The sequence below is a fragment of the Hippoglossus stenolepis genome, chromosome 23 (assembly GCF_022539355.2).
Source record: "Hippoglossus stenolepis isolate QCI-W04-F060 chromosome 23, HSTE1.2, whole genome shotgun sequence".
NCBI lineage: Eukaryota > Metazoa > Chordata > Actinopteri > Pleuronectiformes > Pleuronectidae > Hippoglossus > Hippoglossus stenolepis.
The window spans coordinates 3,675,970-3,695,225 of record NC_061505.1 but is presented as its reverse complement, the minus strand read 5'-3'; the positions used below and the strand labels follow the sequence as shown (position 1 = coordinate 3,695,225).

The following is a 19,256-nucleotide window of genomic DNA, read 5'->3' as shown; positions in this document are numbered from 1 at the left end:
ACAAACTGCAGAGAAAACGTTTTATTGATGATGATATGACACATGGAGGTTCTAAACACATGATGATGGTTTCACTTTTACATCAACTCTGATTGACTGATTGATCTCTTTGGCGCATGAATCTGTGTTTTGTGCTTGTGCAAAAATATTTGTGCGTACTTGTGTTTTGTGCATATTTATAAAGGTAAAGTTAAAGAATCAGATTTGTTTTAATCATAATTACCTTATGATATTTTAATAATAAGTAAGATTTAAGGTTTTCTGTGACTACACTACAGTTAAGATGGAATAAGGATTTATTTAAATCCTTATTGCTGCTACTGTCGTTTTAAAGGGTGCATACGTAAAACTAACAGCTAGTGAGAGATTAAGGGTTATTTTGAGTTTGTTAAACAAGAAAAGGGGATTTCATTGTAATTGAAATTGTTATCGGAGGTTAAGGTTTGGTTAAGGGAGATTGAGGGTTTAAGATCAGGGAGGAGATCTTCTTTGAAAAGTGCAACAAAGACGTGGTGTTTAGAGAAAAAGTGTTAGTGACACATTTAAGAGCAATAAGAGTTGTGTTACGCATTTCTTTAAGGGCTTTAGACAGTGATGTGTCTCGACTGCTTCTGTTTGTGGATTAACACGTCCGCACAGGTATAAAAGAACAAAGTGTGTGTGTGTGTGTGTTCAGGTCAGCAGAATCCTTCAGCTTTAACCTGCAGGACCTCACACAGTCCAGGACGCTGCTGAAGAACCTGAGGAAGAAGAAAAGAACCAAAAACTCGTAACGTTTCACATGATGAGCAGTCGCAGTCTGTTGCTATGGTTACCAGTTGATGTTTTTTAACCAACTCACCTTTAATGTGCTGAGAATTTCTCCAAATAGGTGTCGAGCTTCCTCAGTGTCCGGCTCCTCGAAGTAATCTGACGCTGAGACCTCGACCAAGATGGACCTGAGGTTATCACACACGCCTGCGCACACCCACACACACACACACACACACACACACACACACACACACACACACACACACACACACACACACACACACACACACACACACACACACACACACACACACACACACACACACACACAGAGAAATATACTCATCATTTAGTGATGATAAGTAAGTGTGTCGACAGGAAGAGGAAGTTGGTGTTTGCACGTGTGCGTGTGTGTGCGTCTCACTGTGGAAGTGCAGGATGGCCTGACCACTGACAGGTGTGTGTGTCAGGATCAGAGTCTGTAGACTCTTCAGTCCGGCATCACACAGCTCTGTCGCCACCTGCAGGCCGAGATCGGTAATGCACTCCAACTCCAACACCTGCAGGTGAGCGCAGGTTCGCACTGCACGGAGGGAGAGTGATTAACGACAGTGTCGGACACGTTAGACACGTGAACATTCACTTTTTATTTCATCCATAAACATTGTTTCTAATAAATGTGAAAACGTTTTTTTCACTCACCAACAGCAGCCAATCCCTGAGTCCCACAGCCGGCCCCGCCCACACTGAGGGAGCAGAGGTGTGGCCAGCATCGACCAATCGTCTGCAAGCAACGGTTTCCAAATCGTGTGGGTTGTTGGCTTAAAACAGGACAAGACGGACGACCTATTAAAACTTCATTACGTTAAAATGTTAAAACATTAAACTGCTGCTGTGTTGTGTCGTTTAGTGTGTGGGTGCACTGACCAGGGCTCAGCTGGCGCCACCTGCAGGCTGCTGATGTTCCTGCAGCCGGCGCCCAGGGCCCAGAGAACCTCCTGGCAGAGAGGATCTGAAGAACTCCTGTACAGACAGACAGGTAGAGAGTGAGACAGGTGAACAGTCAGACAGGTAGAGAGGACAGGTGAACAGACAGACAGGTAGAGAGTGAGACAGGTGAACAGTCAGACAGGTAGAGAGTGAGACAGGTGAACAGACAGACAGGTAGAGAGTGGGACAGGTGAACAGTCAGACAGGTCGAGAGTGAGACAGGTGAACAGTCAGACAGGTAGAGAGTGGGACAGGTGAACAGTCAGACAGGTCAAGAGTGAGACAGCCGAACACTCACCTGTATGTGAGCGTGTGCAGGTTGCGGCTGTAGCAGCTGGCCAACCACAGCGTCCGGTCGGTGAGGATGTGAGGACACTGAGAGACAGACAGGTGGAGTAGACTGCCCCCTGCTGACCGCAGCAGAGCCTCCACCCCCGACTCCAGACTGCCCCTGAGACACAACAAGACACCGTGTTTAAGGGTTGATTCAACAGGTTTAGGTTAGAGGTTATCGTGTGTGTGTGTGTGTGTGTGTGTGTGTGTGTGTGTGTGTGTGTGTGTGTGTGTGTGTGTGTGTGTGTGTGTGTGTGTGTGTGTGTGTGTGTGTGTGTGTGTGTGTTACCTGGTGCTCCTGTGGTAATCCTCTCGCGTCTCATTGGCTCGTCTGCCTCGTGGCTTCAGGTAGTTGAGAACCACAGTCTGAGTCTGCGTACACCACTGGGACATGGTGATCAGGAACTACACACAAAACACACACATCAGCGGAACATGAGAAAGTAACTCGATCACATTCTGTTGTACAGTACGGACGCAAACAGACGCACATGTGGGTTCATCCACCGCAGAAAATAGTCCCCAACTATTTGCTCCTGTGTGTTCGATAAACAAACAACAGTGAGGTTAAGGACATTTTTATGTCTCTGGCTGGCGCCACCCAGTGGCTGGAGGCAGTATTACTTTCTTGAACGCGATATCTCAGGAACGAGATGAACTTGGACTCAAGGATGAACTGATTGGAGGTCAAAGGTCACGGTGGCCTGACAAAACATGTTTTGGTCAACAACACGTCTACGGTCACCCTAGCTGCTTCTGTGATGCTGCACTTAACATGATGATGATGATGATGAAGATGATGAAGATGATGCAGGCTCTTGTACCTCGGGCGACACTCTGGCGTTTTCCAGCCGGAGGCGTGTCCAAACTGCCGGGTGCCTGGCAACGAACCGCCAATCAGTGCACACCGCAGCCGCACACAGCAACGAGTGCACGTCCAAATATGGGAAGACACAGAAAAGCCCGGCTCTCAGCCTCAAGGTGTCCGCCCCCAGCTGTCTGTCGGCATGACAACGGGAGGGGGTGGAGCCTATGGAGGAGGGGATGTCTATTGAAAAAACACAAAGTCAGCAAAAACCAGAGGGAAAGAAAAACTACGGACGATAAAAGAAACCGATTTACCTGAACCAGGTGTGTGTGTCCTGGCAAATACGAGCCTCCTCATGTCAGCGCTGCTCCAACATCGCTCGTCTTCGTCATCATCGTCCTCCTCCTCCTCCTCTTCTTCTTCAGTACTGTGGTGACGACGGTTTCTGTTGCTCCACGTTCTAGCACATCCTCCGTCCCCGACCCTGGAAACGCGGAAGAAGAAGAAACGAGAAATACGCCGCTGTGGTTGTTTGCTTCCACCAACCAGTGCACTCTCAGTTTACATCGTGTTTTTATGTCCTGACTCATGAGGTCACCGTGACCTTTGACCTCGGGTTAGTTCATCCTTGAGTCTTATGTGTTGTTTCAGGTAATAATCTGTTTTAAGCTCTAAACAAAACTAATAAAGTTTTGAATTCCTCAAAATCTTTGGGTTTTACTATCCTTGACTTTTTGTTTGTTCCCTTGAATCCAGTTTATTAAAACTTAAAACTACTTTAAAACAAATAATTGTATAAATAACTATACGAACAAGGTTTATACGAGTGTACAAGGATGATCTGGATAAACCAGTAAATAACCGATGATCCTACTCACCAGAATCTCTCTTGTCGGGTCCAGGGCTGGGGGTAGTGACGGGGTTGGTGCTGGACCGACCCCCCCTCACAGTCCCACCCCCCCAAACCCAGCGACGAGGTCCGCATCCCCCCCGAGAGACGACTGCAAAGACAAACACAGAGGACACGTAAGAGAGATGAAGAGTGGTTCTGTTCAATATGATGAGAAATTCATAAATGTATAAATGTATACATTTAAAATATGATGCTCTAAATAGTTATAACCTGCTTTTTTCATTTCAGCATGAAAATATATTTTCTGATTTTATTTTCACACATGATCCTGTGAATCAAAGACTTGAGGTGTTTTATATCTGTTGATGCACCTGTAGTGAGGGAGGCTGTGAGGCTGCTCGTCAAGTCTGCAGGAGTCGGACACACTGTAACTCCTCTGGAGGAAGAGGAGGAGGAAGAAGAAGAGGAGGAAACATGAGAAGAACAGGAGAAGGAGGAGAAAGAAGTGGAGGAGGAGGAAGAGGAGGAAGAAGAGGAAGGAGGAGGAAGAAGAAGAAGAAGAGAAAGAAAAAGAGGAAGGGAAAGAAGAAAAGGAAGAAGAAGAAAATGAGGAGAAGGAGGAGGAGGAGGACAAAGAAGAGGAAGAAGAAGAGAAAGAAGCAAAAATAAAAATCACCAAACGTGGAAATAATATTTTCTCTATAATTGACATTTTCAAAAGGAGCCTGACTTCATCCTGTTTCGTTCTCTACATTTTAAATGAATATTATATACAATAGTATGTTGAATTTGTTCTCACCCGGTTGCCGATGGTTCCCTGCATCTTGTCTGTGATGATGCTGTCACTGCTGCCGTCCAGGCTGCGGCCTCGTCGCCCAGGTCCAGGTGTGTAAACCTCTGCGAGTGTGTACGGGTCGGCGTACACATCTGTGTGTGTGTATCTGTCGTTGTGGTGCGTGTACTGATTGTGATGCGTGTGTGAGCTGAGCTGCAGTAACTGTCTCTCTGCACGGTCGGCTCGTTCCAGCAACGTCTCGATGAACATCTGGAAACCAAACGAGCGAGAAGGTGACGAGGGAGTGAAAATACAAACTACAGATATCAGAGGATTTTAGCGCCACCTGCAGTCTGCTTTTGGCCTCTGCTTCTTTCTCCGCTGTCTCCCTCAGAAAACGTTCGATGTCGACCATGTCCCTGCAAAAGAGTTAAAAATGGAAGATCAAAAATACACTTCATGAGTGTACACATCATGTTTTTCAGCAGCAGAGTGAAAAACATTAGAGAAAAAATATGAACCGCTGATCACAAATCTGTGTTTTTGTTTCATATGACAAATTATAAATAAAAGAACGAGAATAAAATAAGTATTGGTTATATCCTGAATATGATCTATTGTAGGCTCTTGTATTAATTCTAATTATATAACATTGTTGGTATGTCCGTCCCCGAATAGAGATTTAAATGCAGATAATGATGAATATAAAACAACATAAAGATAAATAACAACATGCAGAAAAATGTTACCACACAAACTGAGTCTGACCACAAGCGCACACACCCTCAGGGCTGCTGTGTCTCACTGTCAACTCATATTAATCATCACAGCAGCGTGTGTGTGTGTGTGTGTGTGTGTGTGTGTGTGTGTGTGTGTGTGTGTGTGTGTGTGTGTGTGTGTGTGTGTGTGTGTGTGTGTGTGGTGTGTGTGTGTGTGTGTGTGTGTGTGCAGTGAGGCAGACTAAACAGGACGTTTCCTCTGTCTGTGCATCACGTTGTTTCTTTTCAATACATGATGATGCTGTATAATATGATCTGTGATCGTATAAATTGTATTACACAGTTTTCTGTTTCTGTTCAGATACAATTTGAGGAGTTTAAACAAAAACAGACCAAAGATGATTAATGTCTCTATTTTAACCATCACATTATGACTGTACCACATCCAATTGGCATTTTACTGACTCCATTATACTGTGAGCTGCAACTTGAGCCCCATTTAGTTTCAATTATCATGATTACAAATGTGTGAGTATGAGAAACACTGACTGTTGCTGTTCGTTCAGCTCCTTCTCTTTTCCCTGCAGATCTTTCTTTATTCGCTCCGTCATCTCCACGGCAGCCGAGACCTGACGGAGGGAACACAAATCATCATCAATGAAAGTCAATTCCCAGAATTGGTTTTATATCATCTGTCACCGTGGTTTCATTCTGGCATCACAGCTCCACCCACCTGTCTGGATAAGTACGCCGCCCTCTCCTCCACTTCCTGTTTTTCACTCCTCAGTCGTTCCCCTTCCCGCCTCTCCCTCTCTAGCTCCGCCTCCCTTGTCTGTAGCGCCACCTTCAGTCGGCCCATGCGGCGGTTCAGCCTCTCCTCCACCTCCGCGAATGTCTGGGCAATTTTACGGTCCAGCCCCAGTCCCAGTCGCTCCTCCAGCCCAATCCCCACCGACAGCCGGAGTTCCAGGACCTCGCCAAGTTCCTTCCCATGATAAGGCTCCAGAGTGCCGGGCACGGCCAGAGCGGTGAGGGGGTCTTCTGGACGTCCTGTGGAGGCTGCAGGAGGAGCGAGATCTGAGGAGCTGAACAGTTCCCTCAGCAGTTTGATGGAGGCCGACGACGAGGCCAGATCCAGGCAGGCCAGCTGCAGGGGGATGCTCCGGGCTTCCATACCCAGAGAAAAGCTCTGTCTTTGGGCTACAGTAGGGCTGGGCAGTGGGAGGAGAACACCCGGTCTGGAGCTTCTGACCCGAGTCTGAAACATGAAATAATTGTCTTTGTGTACAGTCACTGATCGTCTCCATACGCAGTCACAGATCTATATATATATATATATGAAATACCTGGGACAGCACCAGCAGGGTCTCATACGTGTGTTGGCTGACCAGGTGAGCCCGGAGCTCGGGTACAGACGAAAATCGAAACTTGTCGCCACATCGAGGACAAAAGTAGGGCAACTCCGAGGAGGAGGAGGAGGAAGAGGAAGAGGAAAAGGAGGAGGAAGACATGATTCACCGGGGAGCTGCAGACCTGGAAGATAAAACAGAAACACATCAGAAAACAATGGAAACGCTGCAGCAGAGAGACAAACTGAAAGGAGGAGACGGAAATAGTCGTAGCGTATTCACACACACACGTGGTTCTAAAGAACGACTAAAAACTGGGTCAGTGTGTTCGTGTGGTCATGAAAATTTAATGGGACTGAAATCTGCAGATTGAAAACAGCCGAATAAGGAAAAGACATGTTTAAATATCATCACACGCGCACGTCCTACTTGTGTCAAATCCAACTTGTGGAGTTCCTCGCCTGTTGGATTTGACATGAGTAGGACGTGTGTGTGTTATCCTATGATGCTAATTGCTAGTGAAGCGTGCGTCTACCACCCCCCACAGGCTGAATCTCCTCTGGTCGACCCCCATGCAGAGGAATTTAAACTACGCATGGATGAGCAGGAAGAAAGAAACGTCTGGGGCGTGGACACATACATGTCTTCGTCCATGTTACACCTTAATTATTAACCCTTAGTTTAATGTCATAAATCCGTTTCAACGTTAACTAAAATTTAAAAAAGATATAATCTGTGGCTAACCTGAAAAATATTATACCTGTTTACAGGGTCCAAAATCTAAAAACATTTTCCCAATCAATTAGTATATGTTGGAACAAAATGTATATGTATGAAGTCTCAATACAAAAAGAATCCATTACAAGTAAATTTCTATAGAATTCCAAATCTTAACGTAAGTTTAAATAACAATCGGGTTTTGACTTTAACACTAATGGTGACTATTTATAGACGTGATGTGAAACTTTCTAGAAAAGTATGAAAATTGAGGTTGACCTCCGAAGAAAAACCGCCACGTGATTACGTTGAAGTCACAGCGCCGTCTGGTGGCCACAGTGAGTGAGCAAACACATCCAAAAGCATTAGTTTCTCATGAACCATGAATGCGATATGTCACGTTATTCAAGTAGTTGCTATTGTAACAATGACGATAACGCTTCCATAACTTAAAAATTTAGTGGTTTTAACGCAAACACCAATTATCACAACAATGTCTGTACGACAAATATAAAGCTGCAGCTTGTTTAACTTAATAAATAACAATAAAAACACTTTACAGCTGCAACGATCAGTCGATGAATCGATTAACAATCAATCTGTGACTATTCAAATGGTTGTTTCCGTAACAGTAAAACTTTCCCCGCAGCAATTTTAAATTTTCAGATATTTTATTAACAAATCGATTGACAGAGAACAAAAATCATCGATAATTGAAATCATCCTCAGCAGAGACAGAAGATAACCGAACTCTCACCTAACGAGGATCTGATGCGTCACATGCCTCATGATAAAAATCCGTTGCCATGGTTCCCGTCAGGATTTCGCTCCACCTCGTGCGGATCGATCCACATCAGTCTGGTACCGCGAGCGTCTCGTGCGGGGAGGAGCAGCGGCCTGAAACCGAGCTGTTTGTGCCTGTGTGCATGTGTGTGTGTGCAAGTGTGTGTGCATGTGTGTGTGTGCCCTGTCCTCCTGCATCCGCCGCGTGCTCCTGTGACGTAAGAGCCGCGTGACGTATCAGTGCCAATGTTGGGATGATGGCAGACGCTTTGAACTCCGCCCCCTGTTAGTTAATTTAATGAAATTATTTTTAGATTCATGTTTTCAGATAAAAAAACAAACAGTTTCTTCACGATCTGCTAAATGTTATAATTTTGATTTCATGCAATTTATTTATTCATAATATCTCTATTTAAGTTTTTAATCAAAAACATTTGATCGATTCTGTACAAGTAAAGTTTAAAGCAGAGCTTACAAATGTATAATTGGGGAAGAATGAAGCTGATCTACTTTTACTTGTAGGTATTTAGTTCTTTCAGAGAAGTGATTTTTCCTCCTCAATCAATCGACGACATGAGAAACTGAAATGGTGAAAGAGTCTGAAGAGTGACAACTTACTGAGGAGAGGATCTGCAGTGCAGTCTAATGACCACTGGAGGGCGCCAAATGCCTGCAGAGAGTGGGCTAAGTGTGATCAGATGTCGTACACAAACACAAACACACGCATACACACACACACACACACACACACACACACACACACACACACACACACACACACACACACACACACACACACACACACACACACACACACGCACACACACACAGTTAAAAAAATTTAACTGGGGGGAAACTTGATTCTCTGGGCTGCTGTTGTCATGGCAACACAACCTTCACAGTTTATAAACTGGACAAACTGTTAAAGTGACAGAACTAATGGGACCATTTGTTGCTTGGCAACAGCAACCTGTTGATGGATGACACAAAAAGTAAAAAGAAATGTGGTCTGATGACGAAGATGACAATGATGAAGAGGAACTTGAAGATTAAGAGGAACATCATGAGGAAGATGATAATGACGATGATGATGACGATGATTAAGGAGACTGGACTCTCAATGTTTGTTGATGTTGATGATAATGATGAAGAAGAAGGCAGGACTCTCTCTGTTTATGATGATGATGAAGAGGAGGATGGTAGTGATGATAATGATGAAGAAGCAGGCGGGACTCTCTCTGTGTGTTTATGATGATGATGATGAAGAAGAGGAAGATGGTAGTGATGATAATGATGAAGAAGAAGGCAGGACTCTCTGTTTATGATGATGAAGAAGAGGAGGATGGTAGTGATGATAATGATGAAGAAGAAGGCAGGACTCTCTTGTTTATGATGATGAAGAAGAGGAGGATGGTGATGATAATGATGAAGAAGAAGGCAGGACTCTCTGTTTATGATGATGAAGAAGAGGAGGATGGTAGTGATGATAATGATGAAGAAGAAGGCAGGACTCTCTCTGTTTATGATGATGAAGAAGAGGAGGATGGTAGTGATGATAATGATGAAGAAGAAGGCAGGACTCTCTCTGTTTGTTTATGATGATGATGATGAAGAAGAGGAGGATGGTAGTGATGATAATGATGAAGAAGAAGGCAGGACTCTCTCTGTTTATGATGATGAAGAAGAGGAGGATGGTAGTGATGATAATGATGAAGAAGAAGGCAGGACTCTCTCTGTTTATGATGATGAAGAAGAGGAGGATGGTAGTGATGATAATGATGAAGAAGAAGGCAGGACTCTCTCTGTTTGTTTATGAGATGATAGAAGAGGAGGATGGTAGTGATGATAATGATGAAGAAGAAGGCAGGACTCCCTCTGTTTATGATGATGAAGAAGAGGAGGATGGTAGTGATGATAATGATGAAGAAGAAGGCAGGACTCTCTCTCTCTGTTTGTTTGTTTATTGACAGCAGCAGCAGCAGCCTCCATGCACAACAGGGAGCAGTAAACACTGAGCTCAGCTGATCACAGCTGCCTTCAGTCGCCATGGTAACGACCATGATGAAGATCATTTACAATCATTTAATGTCCGACTCGTACAAATATACACACTCTGACATGAAGAGGTAAACAAACCATAGAAAAATAGAATGTGTTACAAACATAGAACTCCGTGTCAAATATAAAGTCATGTGACATAAAAACAGGAAACGACATCACACAGTTTCTTCACTGGTCACGTCCTCATGCACCAAATATTTTATACAGTCTAACATTCCGTCAGACGGACTGTTCTCCGGTAGCCTCCATCACGTCCAGAAGCATCTCAGAGCTCCGCCACCTGCACCGGACGCTCCGGGCTCAGAGGTCAACACCGGCAGGAAGTCTGACAGTTCAAGTCCTCCTGCAGAGCAGCGTTCGTCCGCGTCCACATCGAACCACAGTCCCCTGAACATCTGTAAACGTCTGTAAACATCTGTAAACATCTTCCACTTCTTCGGGGTCTCAGCTTAAATCGCCTTCAATGTGACGTCACGTGGAAACGTCACTCTGACGCTTTTCCGGTAGACGGTTCAAATCCTGAAGCTTTAAATCGGCCTCACTGGCCAAAAACAATCGTGTTGCTGTTTACACGCCAGGCGCGTTCAGGGCCAGAGAGTAGGCGGCCATCATTTGGGCGCGCAGTTGCTGCTTGACGTGCACGCGCCCATGCCTCTTCCTCTCGTCGCTGCGCGCGAACCTCTTGCCGCACACGTCGCAAGAGAAGGGCTTCTCTCCGGTGTGCGTGCGCGTGTGCGTGGTCAGATGGTCGCTGCGGCTGAAGCTGCGCGCGCAGATGGTGCACTGGAACGGCTTCTGTCCCGTGTGGATGCGCACGTGCCTGTTCAGTTCGTCCGAGCGCGAGAATCGGCGCTCGCACCCCTGCACCGAGCACGGGAACGGTTTCACTTTAAGTCCGTTCTTGGCGGGAGCTCTCCTGCCCCCGCGTGACAGTTTGGGGGCTCCTGCCGCGTGCACGTTGCCGATGTTGACTATTGGGAACGCGCCCTGCAGGAGGGAGGAGAGGAGGTGAGGGGCGGGGGGGAAGTGGAGTTCGCTTTGCACGAGCTCCGTCTTCACCGGTCTGCTGATGACGTAACTGCCAGAATCTCCTCCGGTGACCGGAGCCGCCGCCAAACTCTTCAGCCACTCCTCCAGCCCCAGCGGCTCCTGCTTCACCTCACAGGCGGCCTTCAGCTCGCCCGGGCCGGCCTCGGAGTTCAGCAGAGACTCGATGAATTCAGCCACATCCACCTGTTGCTCCAGAGCTGCCAGCGGGAGCAGAGAGTCGACAGTGGCCGAGAACAGAGCATCATTCCCGCTCATGGAAAGTGGAGCAGAGCCGCTGCTGCAGCTGGAGCTCACAAACTCGCTCTTTACCACCACCGGTGCAGAGATGGAGGCGGGAGGCTGCTGAGCTGCAGCCGGGGCAGGGCTGCATGGAGACGGGCTGAGGAGCGGGGATGAGGGGGAGGCTGTGGCCGGAGAGACAGCTGCAGGGGACGGGGTGGACTCTCGGGGGGAGCCGGTGTCGCCCTGCTGCTCCATCTCGGTGCAGATCCCGACAATCTCGGTGATCATGTTGAGGATGGCGTCCGCGGTGCTGCTCAGTCCCGCCGCCGCTGGAGACGAGTCCGGCTCCGCGAAGAAGCTGCCGGTGTAACCGAGGGAGGGCGAGAGCGTGTCCGAGGAGCAGTCACTGAAGTCCGAGAAGAAATCTGAGTCAGAGGCGTCGGTCCCCGGAGAGAAGACTGGAGAGAGAGGGGAGGAGTTAGAGTCATTACATAATCATCAGCTGATCGATAACCTGCAGTCACACACCTGCTCTGTTCCACCAATCACATCACACATCACGTTGATTGACAGACACACACCTTGACAGAAGGGTGACCCCACGTCAGAGTCGGTCCCGTCGCTGGTGCACGCGCTCACGCTGTCCACCCAGGCGCTGCAAGCGTCCTCGAACTCCGACATGAAGCTGTCCTCGCGCTCCAGAAGCATAGTGTGACGTGTGGAGGAAAAGAGCTCAGGTGTGTGGTGGATGGACTCGGGGATTCCCTCGCGCCGTTCGCGCTTATATCAAACCAGGCGATTAATCCGTTAAACCGGAGCCGGTGAGTTCCGTTAGTCAGCTCGGTGATGCTGAGGATGCTGAGGATGCTGGGCTCCCTCCGCTCGCTGCCTCTTTTATACTCTCCGTCTCCTAGGTAACTCCCGGCCCGGCCTCATTGGCTGGAGCCGGAGCGAGGGATTCCCCCCGCCGTGCGCTTCGCAGCTGCCCAAACATGGACAACATCCGGTTGTGACGGCGGGTATCCCCATACCATATAAGGACAGGCGGGAAAGAAACGTCGACATAAGCTGAGAGAAAAGGGGTTCCCTTCACTGCGGCAAGACAGAGAGAGAGGGGGGAGAGAGACAGAGAGAGGGGGACACAGAGAGAGACAGGGACAGGGAGAGGGTGAGACAGAGAGAGGGTGAGACAGAGAGAGAGAGGGTGAGAGAGAGAGGGTGAGACCGACAGAGAGAGAGAGAGGGAGAGGAGAGAAGGGAGAGGGAGAGGGAGAGGAGAGAGAGGGAGAGGAGAGGGAGAGGGAGAGGGAGAGGGAGATTACACAACCAGGAGAGAGGGAGGGAAGGATGATGGAGGAATGAGGAGAGACTGATGAATGACTGACGAGCTGTTGTTGCTGTTGTCGACACATTCTAAAGACACAATGTGAGTTGCCATGTTGTTGAGTTCAACCTCAATGGAAGATCACATGACTGACACGATCAAAATAATAATAACAATCAATATTTAGGATTTAAAATTGTGTGTCATATATTTATGGTGACTTTTGTCTCAAAGGGCTTAACACGTTGTACCATCCTCTGTTCTTCACCCGCAACTGTCATCACATGAATTCATTCATTGATTATTCAACAGGGATCGTAAACATCTATATGAATTGAACTTAAAACGTTATTTAAATCATCTAAAGATTATTTATAACCACGAAGATAAATAATGAAACAATCAGTTTAACAACACGCAACAACCTTGAAGTCGCACAAGCTGTGGAATATATTATAATAATAGAAACATGGACTTTATGTAATGAAGGAGGATGAAGCTACGGCCGAAAATATTCAACAGCAGCTGATGACATCATCAATAACATTATTGATCAACCAGGAGACATTTTGTGAAAAGAACGACACAAACAAACACTTGTGTTTTCTGTGTCGCACAGAGGAGCCGAGATTCAGAACCACGGACAGCTCCGCAGTGCTGCAGAGAGAGAGAGCGAGAGAGAGAGAGAGAGAGAGAGAGAGAGAGAGAGAGAGAGAGAGAGAGAGAGAGAGACCTTAACACGCTTAAAACACACACACACACAGAGAAAAACAACAGAGAGAGAGAGAGAGAGAGAGACCTTAACACGCTTAAAACACACACACACACACAGAGAAAAACAACAGAGAGAGAGAGAGAGAGAGAGAGAGAATGAGAGAGAGACCTTAACAAACTTAAAACACACACACACACACACACAGGAGACCTTAACACACTTAAAACAAACACACACACACACACAAACACGCAAGAGAGAGAGAGAGAGAGAGAGAGAGAGAGAGAGACCTTAACAGAGAGAAAAACCACAGAGAGAGAGAGACCTTAACACATTTAAAACAATCACACAAACACACACACACACACACACAGACCTTAGCAGAGAGAGAGAAACAACAGAGATAGAGAGAGAGGGAGGTAGAGAGATAATGACATATCACTGCCCCACATTTCACATTCCTGCACATCGCTGCTCAGCTGCTGTGATGTTGTCGCCATGGTAACTGGGAGAGGTTGAGGCCAGCGTTATGTAAAACGGAGTCAAGAATAGAAGCTGCAGGGTTTTCTTCCAAATTAACAAATTATTATATCACCAGTGAGACTAAGAGTAAGTCCCAACAAAACAAAACCACTACAGAGACACACAAAAACTAAAACGAGGCCGGCAAAAACATTAATTCTAATTGCCAAGTTGGCAACTAACTTATTAATAGATTAGTCGGTATTGTAATAACACACTGTGGCAATGTCTCCTGAGGGGAGTAAACCAGCCAATCCCGTGCGTCTCTTCTCTTACAGTAAATGTTTTAAAAATGGCGAAGACAAACACTGCTAACGACACAGAAGAGACAAGGCGTCAAAAGTGTGGGAACACTTCAGTTCACTGAGTCACTGTCGTCATGGCAACCACTGTACTGGGGATTTTATTTAGATTTTGTTTTAATCACATCTTTAATGAACTCAATATCTAGTTTTTAACTTGTTGCTGGAACAATAAAATGTTATTAAAAGATTAATTAATGTAAATAATAATCAATGAAAATAATATCTGAACAGAGCAGGTGAAAAGTGAGAGATGAAACAGAGTGTAAAACAATAAGATATTATACTGCAGTAAAAAGCACATGATATACTTTTTTAATAAATAATTAAAGTTTCTAATCTTTAGTTTCGTTAACTATGTAATTCTGATTAGTTATATTATTTTCTTCATGCTTACTTTTTAAATATCCTTGTGTTGTTTTTTATTTTGTTTGCTGAAACGTTTTTTATGGTCTTTAATCGAATGTTTAAAACTCATGTTTTTCTTTAGTCTATCATGAAAAAGTGAAACGACAGAAGAGCTGACGACGAGGTCTGGACGTCCTGATAACATCAAGGTTATACACACACAGTCATGGTAAGGACACGCACAGACACACACACACACACACACACACACACACACACACACAGTGATGGTAAGGACACAGATACAGTAATATCAACACCCTGTGACCTCTGACATATTCAAGGTTTCTCTCTCAGATTAAAACCTCGACTCTTCTCTCTCTCTTTTCATTTTCTCTTCGTCTCTCATGATGTTCACTCGTCTTCTCTCCTCTCTCTCTCCCTGCATCTTTCTCCCTCCCTCCCCCACTTCACTCGTCCTCCTTGTCTTCTTCCTTCTCGTCGTCTTGTTCTTCATTTCTCGTCGCTCTGGAACCAATCATCCCTCCTCTCCTCCTCTTCCTCATCCCTCCATCCCATGTATCCCGCGGCTCCCCCTGCTGGGCAGCCTCCCCTGGCTGGGAGGACGTCTCCCCCCTCACCTGCTCTTCACTCGGCTGGTTAACAGGTTAGTTAATTGATCCTGGAGGAGAGTGGACAACAAGTTCTGCTGTCACAGAAGCCATGTGATAACAAGGACTAGTTAATGTTTTAACAACTGGTTAAAGTTTGAAAGAACTGGTTTATGTTTGGTAAAACTAGTTTAGAACTGGTTAATATTTCTAAGAACAAGTTTATGTTTTTAAGAACTGGTTAAAGTTTGAAAAAAAATGGTTGAAATTTGAAAGAAAATGGTTGATGTTTGGAAGAACTGGCTAGGAACTGGTTAAAGTTTCTGATCCTGTTAGTGAACAGACGAGAAGTTCTGGACTGGTTAACATTTTTAAAAGCTGGTTAATGTTCAAAAGAACTGGTTAATGCTTTTAAGAAGTAATTCATGACTGAAAAACTAGCTTAAGTTTGGAAAAAGTGGTTTAGAATTGGTCAACATTTTTAAGAACTGGTTAAAGTTTAAATGACCTAGTTTATGTTTGGAAGAACTGGTTAAATTTAGAAGAGCTAGATAATGTTCGAACTAGTAAACATTTTTAAGAACTTGTTGAACTTGTGTAGAAAAAGTCGTTTACAGAGGGTAAAATTAGTTTTTGAAGAAATACATATTTCTAATAACTTGTTAACGTCTGGAAGTTGTCAATAATGTTTGTCATGTTTCCACGAAGTTGTTAATGTTTTTAACAACATGTTATTGTGCGTCAGGTACGGCTCCCTGTACGCGCTCTACCTCGGCCCTCACTACACTGTGGTGGTGAACGACCATCAACACGCCCGAGAGGTTCTCCTGCAGCGGGGGAGGGACTTCGCTGGACGGCCGAGCATGGTGACACGAGACGACACATTAACGATCGATCAATCGATTAGTTGATGAAAAGATAACTCGTTTAACTCGTTATCGTTTAATCACTCATTTCCTGCGCAGGTGACGACCGACCTGTTGACCAGAGGAGGTAAAGACATCGCGTTTGCAGATTATTCTCCTCTCTGGAAGTTACACCGACGCCTCGTCCACAACTCCTTCACTCTGTTCGGAGAAGGAACCAGTCGCCTGCAGGACATCGGTACTCTCCATTCATCCATTGTTATAGAAGTAAAATTTTAAATTACCACCTCATGAACCAAAACTGTCCAGTCACAGTCCCTGCTCCAGCCAATGAGCTTCAGGCTTCCAGACGGGGCTCCCTCACCCAACCTGCAGGGGCGCCTCTGTGCTGACGCTGCTGATCAACGTCCTGTTTCACAGTTAAGGTTTTTTATGTATATTTACACTTTGTGACATTTCTCCCTCTCAGTTCTGTCCTCGGTGGACAGTCTCTGTGTCGAGTTGTTGTCTGGTGGGAGGCGTGGCTTCGATCCGTCTCCCGCGGTGACCAGGGCCATCACCAATGTTGTGTGCACACTGGTGTTCAGCACCACCTATCGCCACGGCGACGCAGAGCTGCAGGAGGTGATCAAATACAATGATGGCATTGTGGAGACGATCGCCAGGGGAGGACTGGTGGACATTTACCCCTGGATGAAGGTGCGGGAACCTGAACCTAGTTCTGACCTTTGACCTCTGAGGACAACGTTCAAACCGTTTCAAAATGTCTTCATTCTCTAAAATTTCTTCAGTTTTTCTTAAAGATCAAAATGTACTCATTTTAAAGAAATGTCCTCATTTTGTAATATGTCCTACTTCTCCAAAATATCCTGACTTACTAAAGGCGTCCTCAAGAGAGCTGCTCATTTTATAAGTTTGTCCCGTCCAAAGTGTCCCTACTCTTTTCAAACTGTCAGTCCTCACACACACACTGACACTGTGTCCGTCCCTCAGGTCTTTCCTAACTCGTCTCTGAGAAAACTGAAGGACTGCATCATCGTCAGAGACCGACTCCTCACTCGCAAACTCGAGGAGCACAAGGTGACTCACAAACACACACAAGACACATTTCATCATCTTGGTTTTCTCTTTGAAGTTTGACTTTAAATCAAAGCATAGAAACGTTGAACCTATGAGACGAACTCATCGTGGAAACCCGCACCTCCTCTGTGACACATCCAGGCATCGTTGAGTGACGGTGACCCCCGTGACCTTCTGGACGCCTTGCTGAAGGGTAAGACGGACAGGTCGTCTGGATCAGAGGGGGAGCTGATAACAGACGACCACGTCCTGATGACGGCGGCCGAGGCCTTTGGAGCCGGAGTGGAGACGACGTCCACGACTCTGCTGTGGATCCTGGCCTACCTGCTGCACCACCCGGAGGTAAAACCACCGGAAAGACTGAGGCTGAGGGAGTTTAATCTAAATCAAAACTGGAATAAAGTATTAGTAATTATAAGATGCTGAGTCCTAATAACGAGAAAACATTGATTTCAAAGCACTTCTGTTGTCCTCCATCATTGTGGACGCTTCAGGTCCAGGATCGTGTGCAGAAGGAGCTGGACGAACAAATTGGCAACGAGCGAGCGGTGAGCGTGTCGGACCGCGGCCGGCTGCCGTACCTGGACTGTGTCATCAACGAGGGCATGAGGATTCGACCGGTCAGCCCCATCCTGATCCCACACACCGCCATGACCCACAGCAGGTAGACGTGCACACCGGAGCAGAAAGGACCAGTCGATCAATCGTCGATTCGAGGAAACTTCATTGTGTTTTCATGACCAACTCGTCGTTTGAGGGTTTTACGGTTTTGTTGAGGTGGTTTTATTTCTGTTCTTTACAACAAAAACAAAAGAGAACACGCTCCTCGAAAGCCGCTGAAAGACGAAAACTTAAAGAATTGTTCTTCTTCTGCTTCAAAACTCACGTCACAGACTCAGGGGCACCACCTGGTGGCAGAAGCTGTGCAGCGCATTCACAAACAGGTCCAGCCAAAGAAAAGATTTTAATTACAAATTAAAAATACAGATGTTAAACAAGGATCTGCAACGACACAAATATCCTCCACAGCTTCATAGCTATACAGTGTTGGATCGTCAGCATTTTAAACAAATAGAAACAAATTGGTTTATGGACTGACTCAGCCCAAAGAACAGAGCAGCCTGACAAACAGATTACATCAGTACATTTGAAATATAAAGAATCAAACAGAGAATTAAAGTGTTTCCTAATTATACAAATAAATAAACATTAACAATCTGACTCTCTCTCTGTGTGGTATAGCATTGGAGGTCACTCTGTCGGTCCTGGGACTCGTGTTTTGGTCAACATGTGGTCGATTCACCACAACCCTGAACACTGGGACAAACCTGACCTCTTCAACCCAGGTTCAAAACACAAACATTTCACTTTAGAAGCTTTCCAAAGAGCACCTGAACACACCATCTTTGTCTTTTCCCACCTTTTCAGATCGTTTCCTTGACGACAAGGGTCAGCGGGTCACACCCACCTTCTTCCTGCCATTTGGGGCGGGGCCTCGGGTCTGTGTCGGCGAATCATTGGCCAGGCTGGAGCTTTTTCTCTTCTTGTCTTCTCTGCTCCAGCGAATGAGCTTCAGGCTGCCCGATGGGGGTCCCTCACCCAACCTGCAGGGGCGCCTGGGCGTGGTCCTGCAACCGTTACCTTACAAGGTCATCGTCACTCCCAGGGCGGGGTGGGAGGGCGGAGCAAAGTGAGGATAAAAAAGAAGGGGGCAAGAGATAGAAATTTAATGCTAAAAATGTTGCTGTCTTTATAAAAATTAAGTAAGATATAATTAATTAAGGTCCTCCACAGACAATAAAGTGAAATAAATAAAAAATCGCAACGTTGTCTTCTTGTACGATTTTCCACCTTTAAGAGGATCCCATCATGAGACGAATTCTACTTTCTACCACAATTACAATTTTACTCGAAATAGCTCGTTAACATCTAATATCAAAACTGGATTCATGTAAAAATAAATATGGTGTGAACAGAGTTTAAAAGAAAACATTAGCAGCACAAGTAGAATGTAATGTCACATCACTTTATCTGTTGGAGCCATTTTATTTTAGAACAAGTTTGACTATAGCTGA

At 45.8% G+C, this 19,256-nt stretch overlaps 3 protein-coding genes across 3 annotated transcripts; 1 reads left to right on the top strand and 2 right to left on the bottom strand.

Moving 5' to 3' along the window:
- Positions 1–6: 6 nt before the first annotated feature.
- Positions 7–8,294, bottom strand: LOC118102984 (F-box only protein 41). The gene is made up of 17 exons (XM_047338801.1): positions 8,055–8,294; positions 6,578–6,764; positions 5,965–6,489; positions 5,781–5,860; positions 4,859–4,931; positions 4,537–4,782; positions 4,109–4,173; positions 3,763–3,885; positions 3,199–3,368; positions 2,901–3,124; positions 2,366–2,481; positions 2,042–2,194; positions 1,681–1,776; positions 1,456–1,574; positions 1,178–1,336; positions 842–957; positions 7–740 (listed from the first exon to the last, which is right to left on the bottom strand). Exons 2-17 carry the CDS (start codon positions 6,740–6,742, stop codon positions 678–680), a joined length of 2,493 nt encoding a protein of 830 aa, XP_047194757.1. The 5' UTR covers positions 6,743–6,764; positions 8,055–8,294; the 3' UTR covers positions 7–677.
- Positions 8,295–10,025: 1,731 nt separating this feature from the next.
- LOC118102908 (early growth response protein 4) lies at positions 10,026–12,274 on the bottom strand. The gene is made up of 2 exons (XM_035149511.1): positions 11,995–12,274; positions 10,026–11,871 (listed from the first exon to the last, which is right to left on the bottom strand). Exons 1-2 carry the CDS (start codon positions 12,119–12,121, stop codon positions 10,709–10,711), a joined length of 1,290 nt encoding a protein of 429 aa, XP_035005402.1. The 5' UTR covers positions 12,122–12,274; the 3' UTR covers positions 10,026–10,708.
- A 2,728-nt stretch (positions 12,275–15,002) lies between these two features.
- Positions 15,003–18,919, top strand: LOC118102904 (steroid 17-alpha-hydroxylase/17,20 lyase). Its single transcript, XM_035149502.2, has 9 exons — positions 15,003–15,291; positions 15,981–16,101; positions 16,201–16,339; positions 16,571–16,800; positions 17,095–17,181; positions 17,323–17,523; positions 17,676–17,845; positions 18,424–18,527; positions 18,610–18,919. The coding sequence occupies exons 1-9, from the start codon at positions 15,032–15,034 to the stop codon at positions 18,873–18,875; spliced, it is 1,578 nt and encodes a 525-aa protein (XP_035005393.2). The 5' UTR covers positions 15,003–15,031; the 3' UTR covers positions 18,876–18,919.
- The last annotated feature ends 337 nt before the right edge of the window (positions 18,920–19,256 follow it).

Excerpts from the sequence above, each read along its gene's own strand:
- LOC118102984 (XM_047338801.1), bottom strand. The coding sequence starts at position 6,742 with ATGTCTTCCTCCTCCTTTTCCTCTTCCTCTTCCTCCTCCTCCTCCTCG. Across the intron at positions 5,861-5,964 it reads CGGCGTACTTATCCAGACAG|GTCTCGGCTGCCGTGGAGAT; the intron begins GTGGGTGGAGCT and ends TCCCTCCGTCAG. Across the intron at positions 4,783-4,858 it reads AGGCCAAAAGCAGACTGCAG|ATGTTCATCGAGACGTTGCT; the intron begins GTGGCGCTAAAA and ends TTTGGTTTCCAG.
- LOC118102908 (XM_035149511.1), bottom strand. The coding sequence starts at position 12,121 with ATGCTTCTGGAGCGCGAGGACAGCTTCATGTCGGAGTTCGAGGACGCT. Across the intron at positions 11,872-11,994 it reads GGGGTCACCCTTCTGTCAAG|TCTTCTCTCCGGGGACCGAC; the intron begins GTGTGTGTCTGT and ends CTCTCTCTCCAG.
- LOC118102904 (XM_035149502.2), top strand. The coding sequence starts at position 15,032 with ATGATGTTCACTCGTCTTCTCTCCTCTCTCTCTCCCTGCATCTTTCTC. Across the intron at positions 16,102-16,200 it reads TCGCTGGACGGCCGAGCATG|GTGACGACCGACCTGTTGAC; the intron begins GTGACACGAGAC and ends TTTCCTGCGCAG. Across the intron at positions 16,801-17,094 it reads ACATTTACCCCTGGATGAAG|GTCTTTCCTAACTCGTCTCT; the intron begins GTGCGGGAACCT and ends TCCGTCCCTCAG.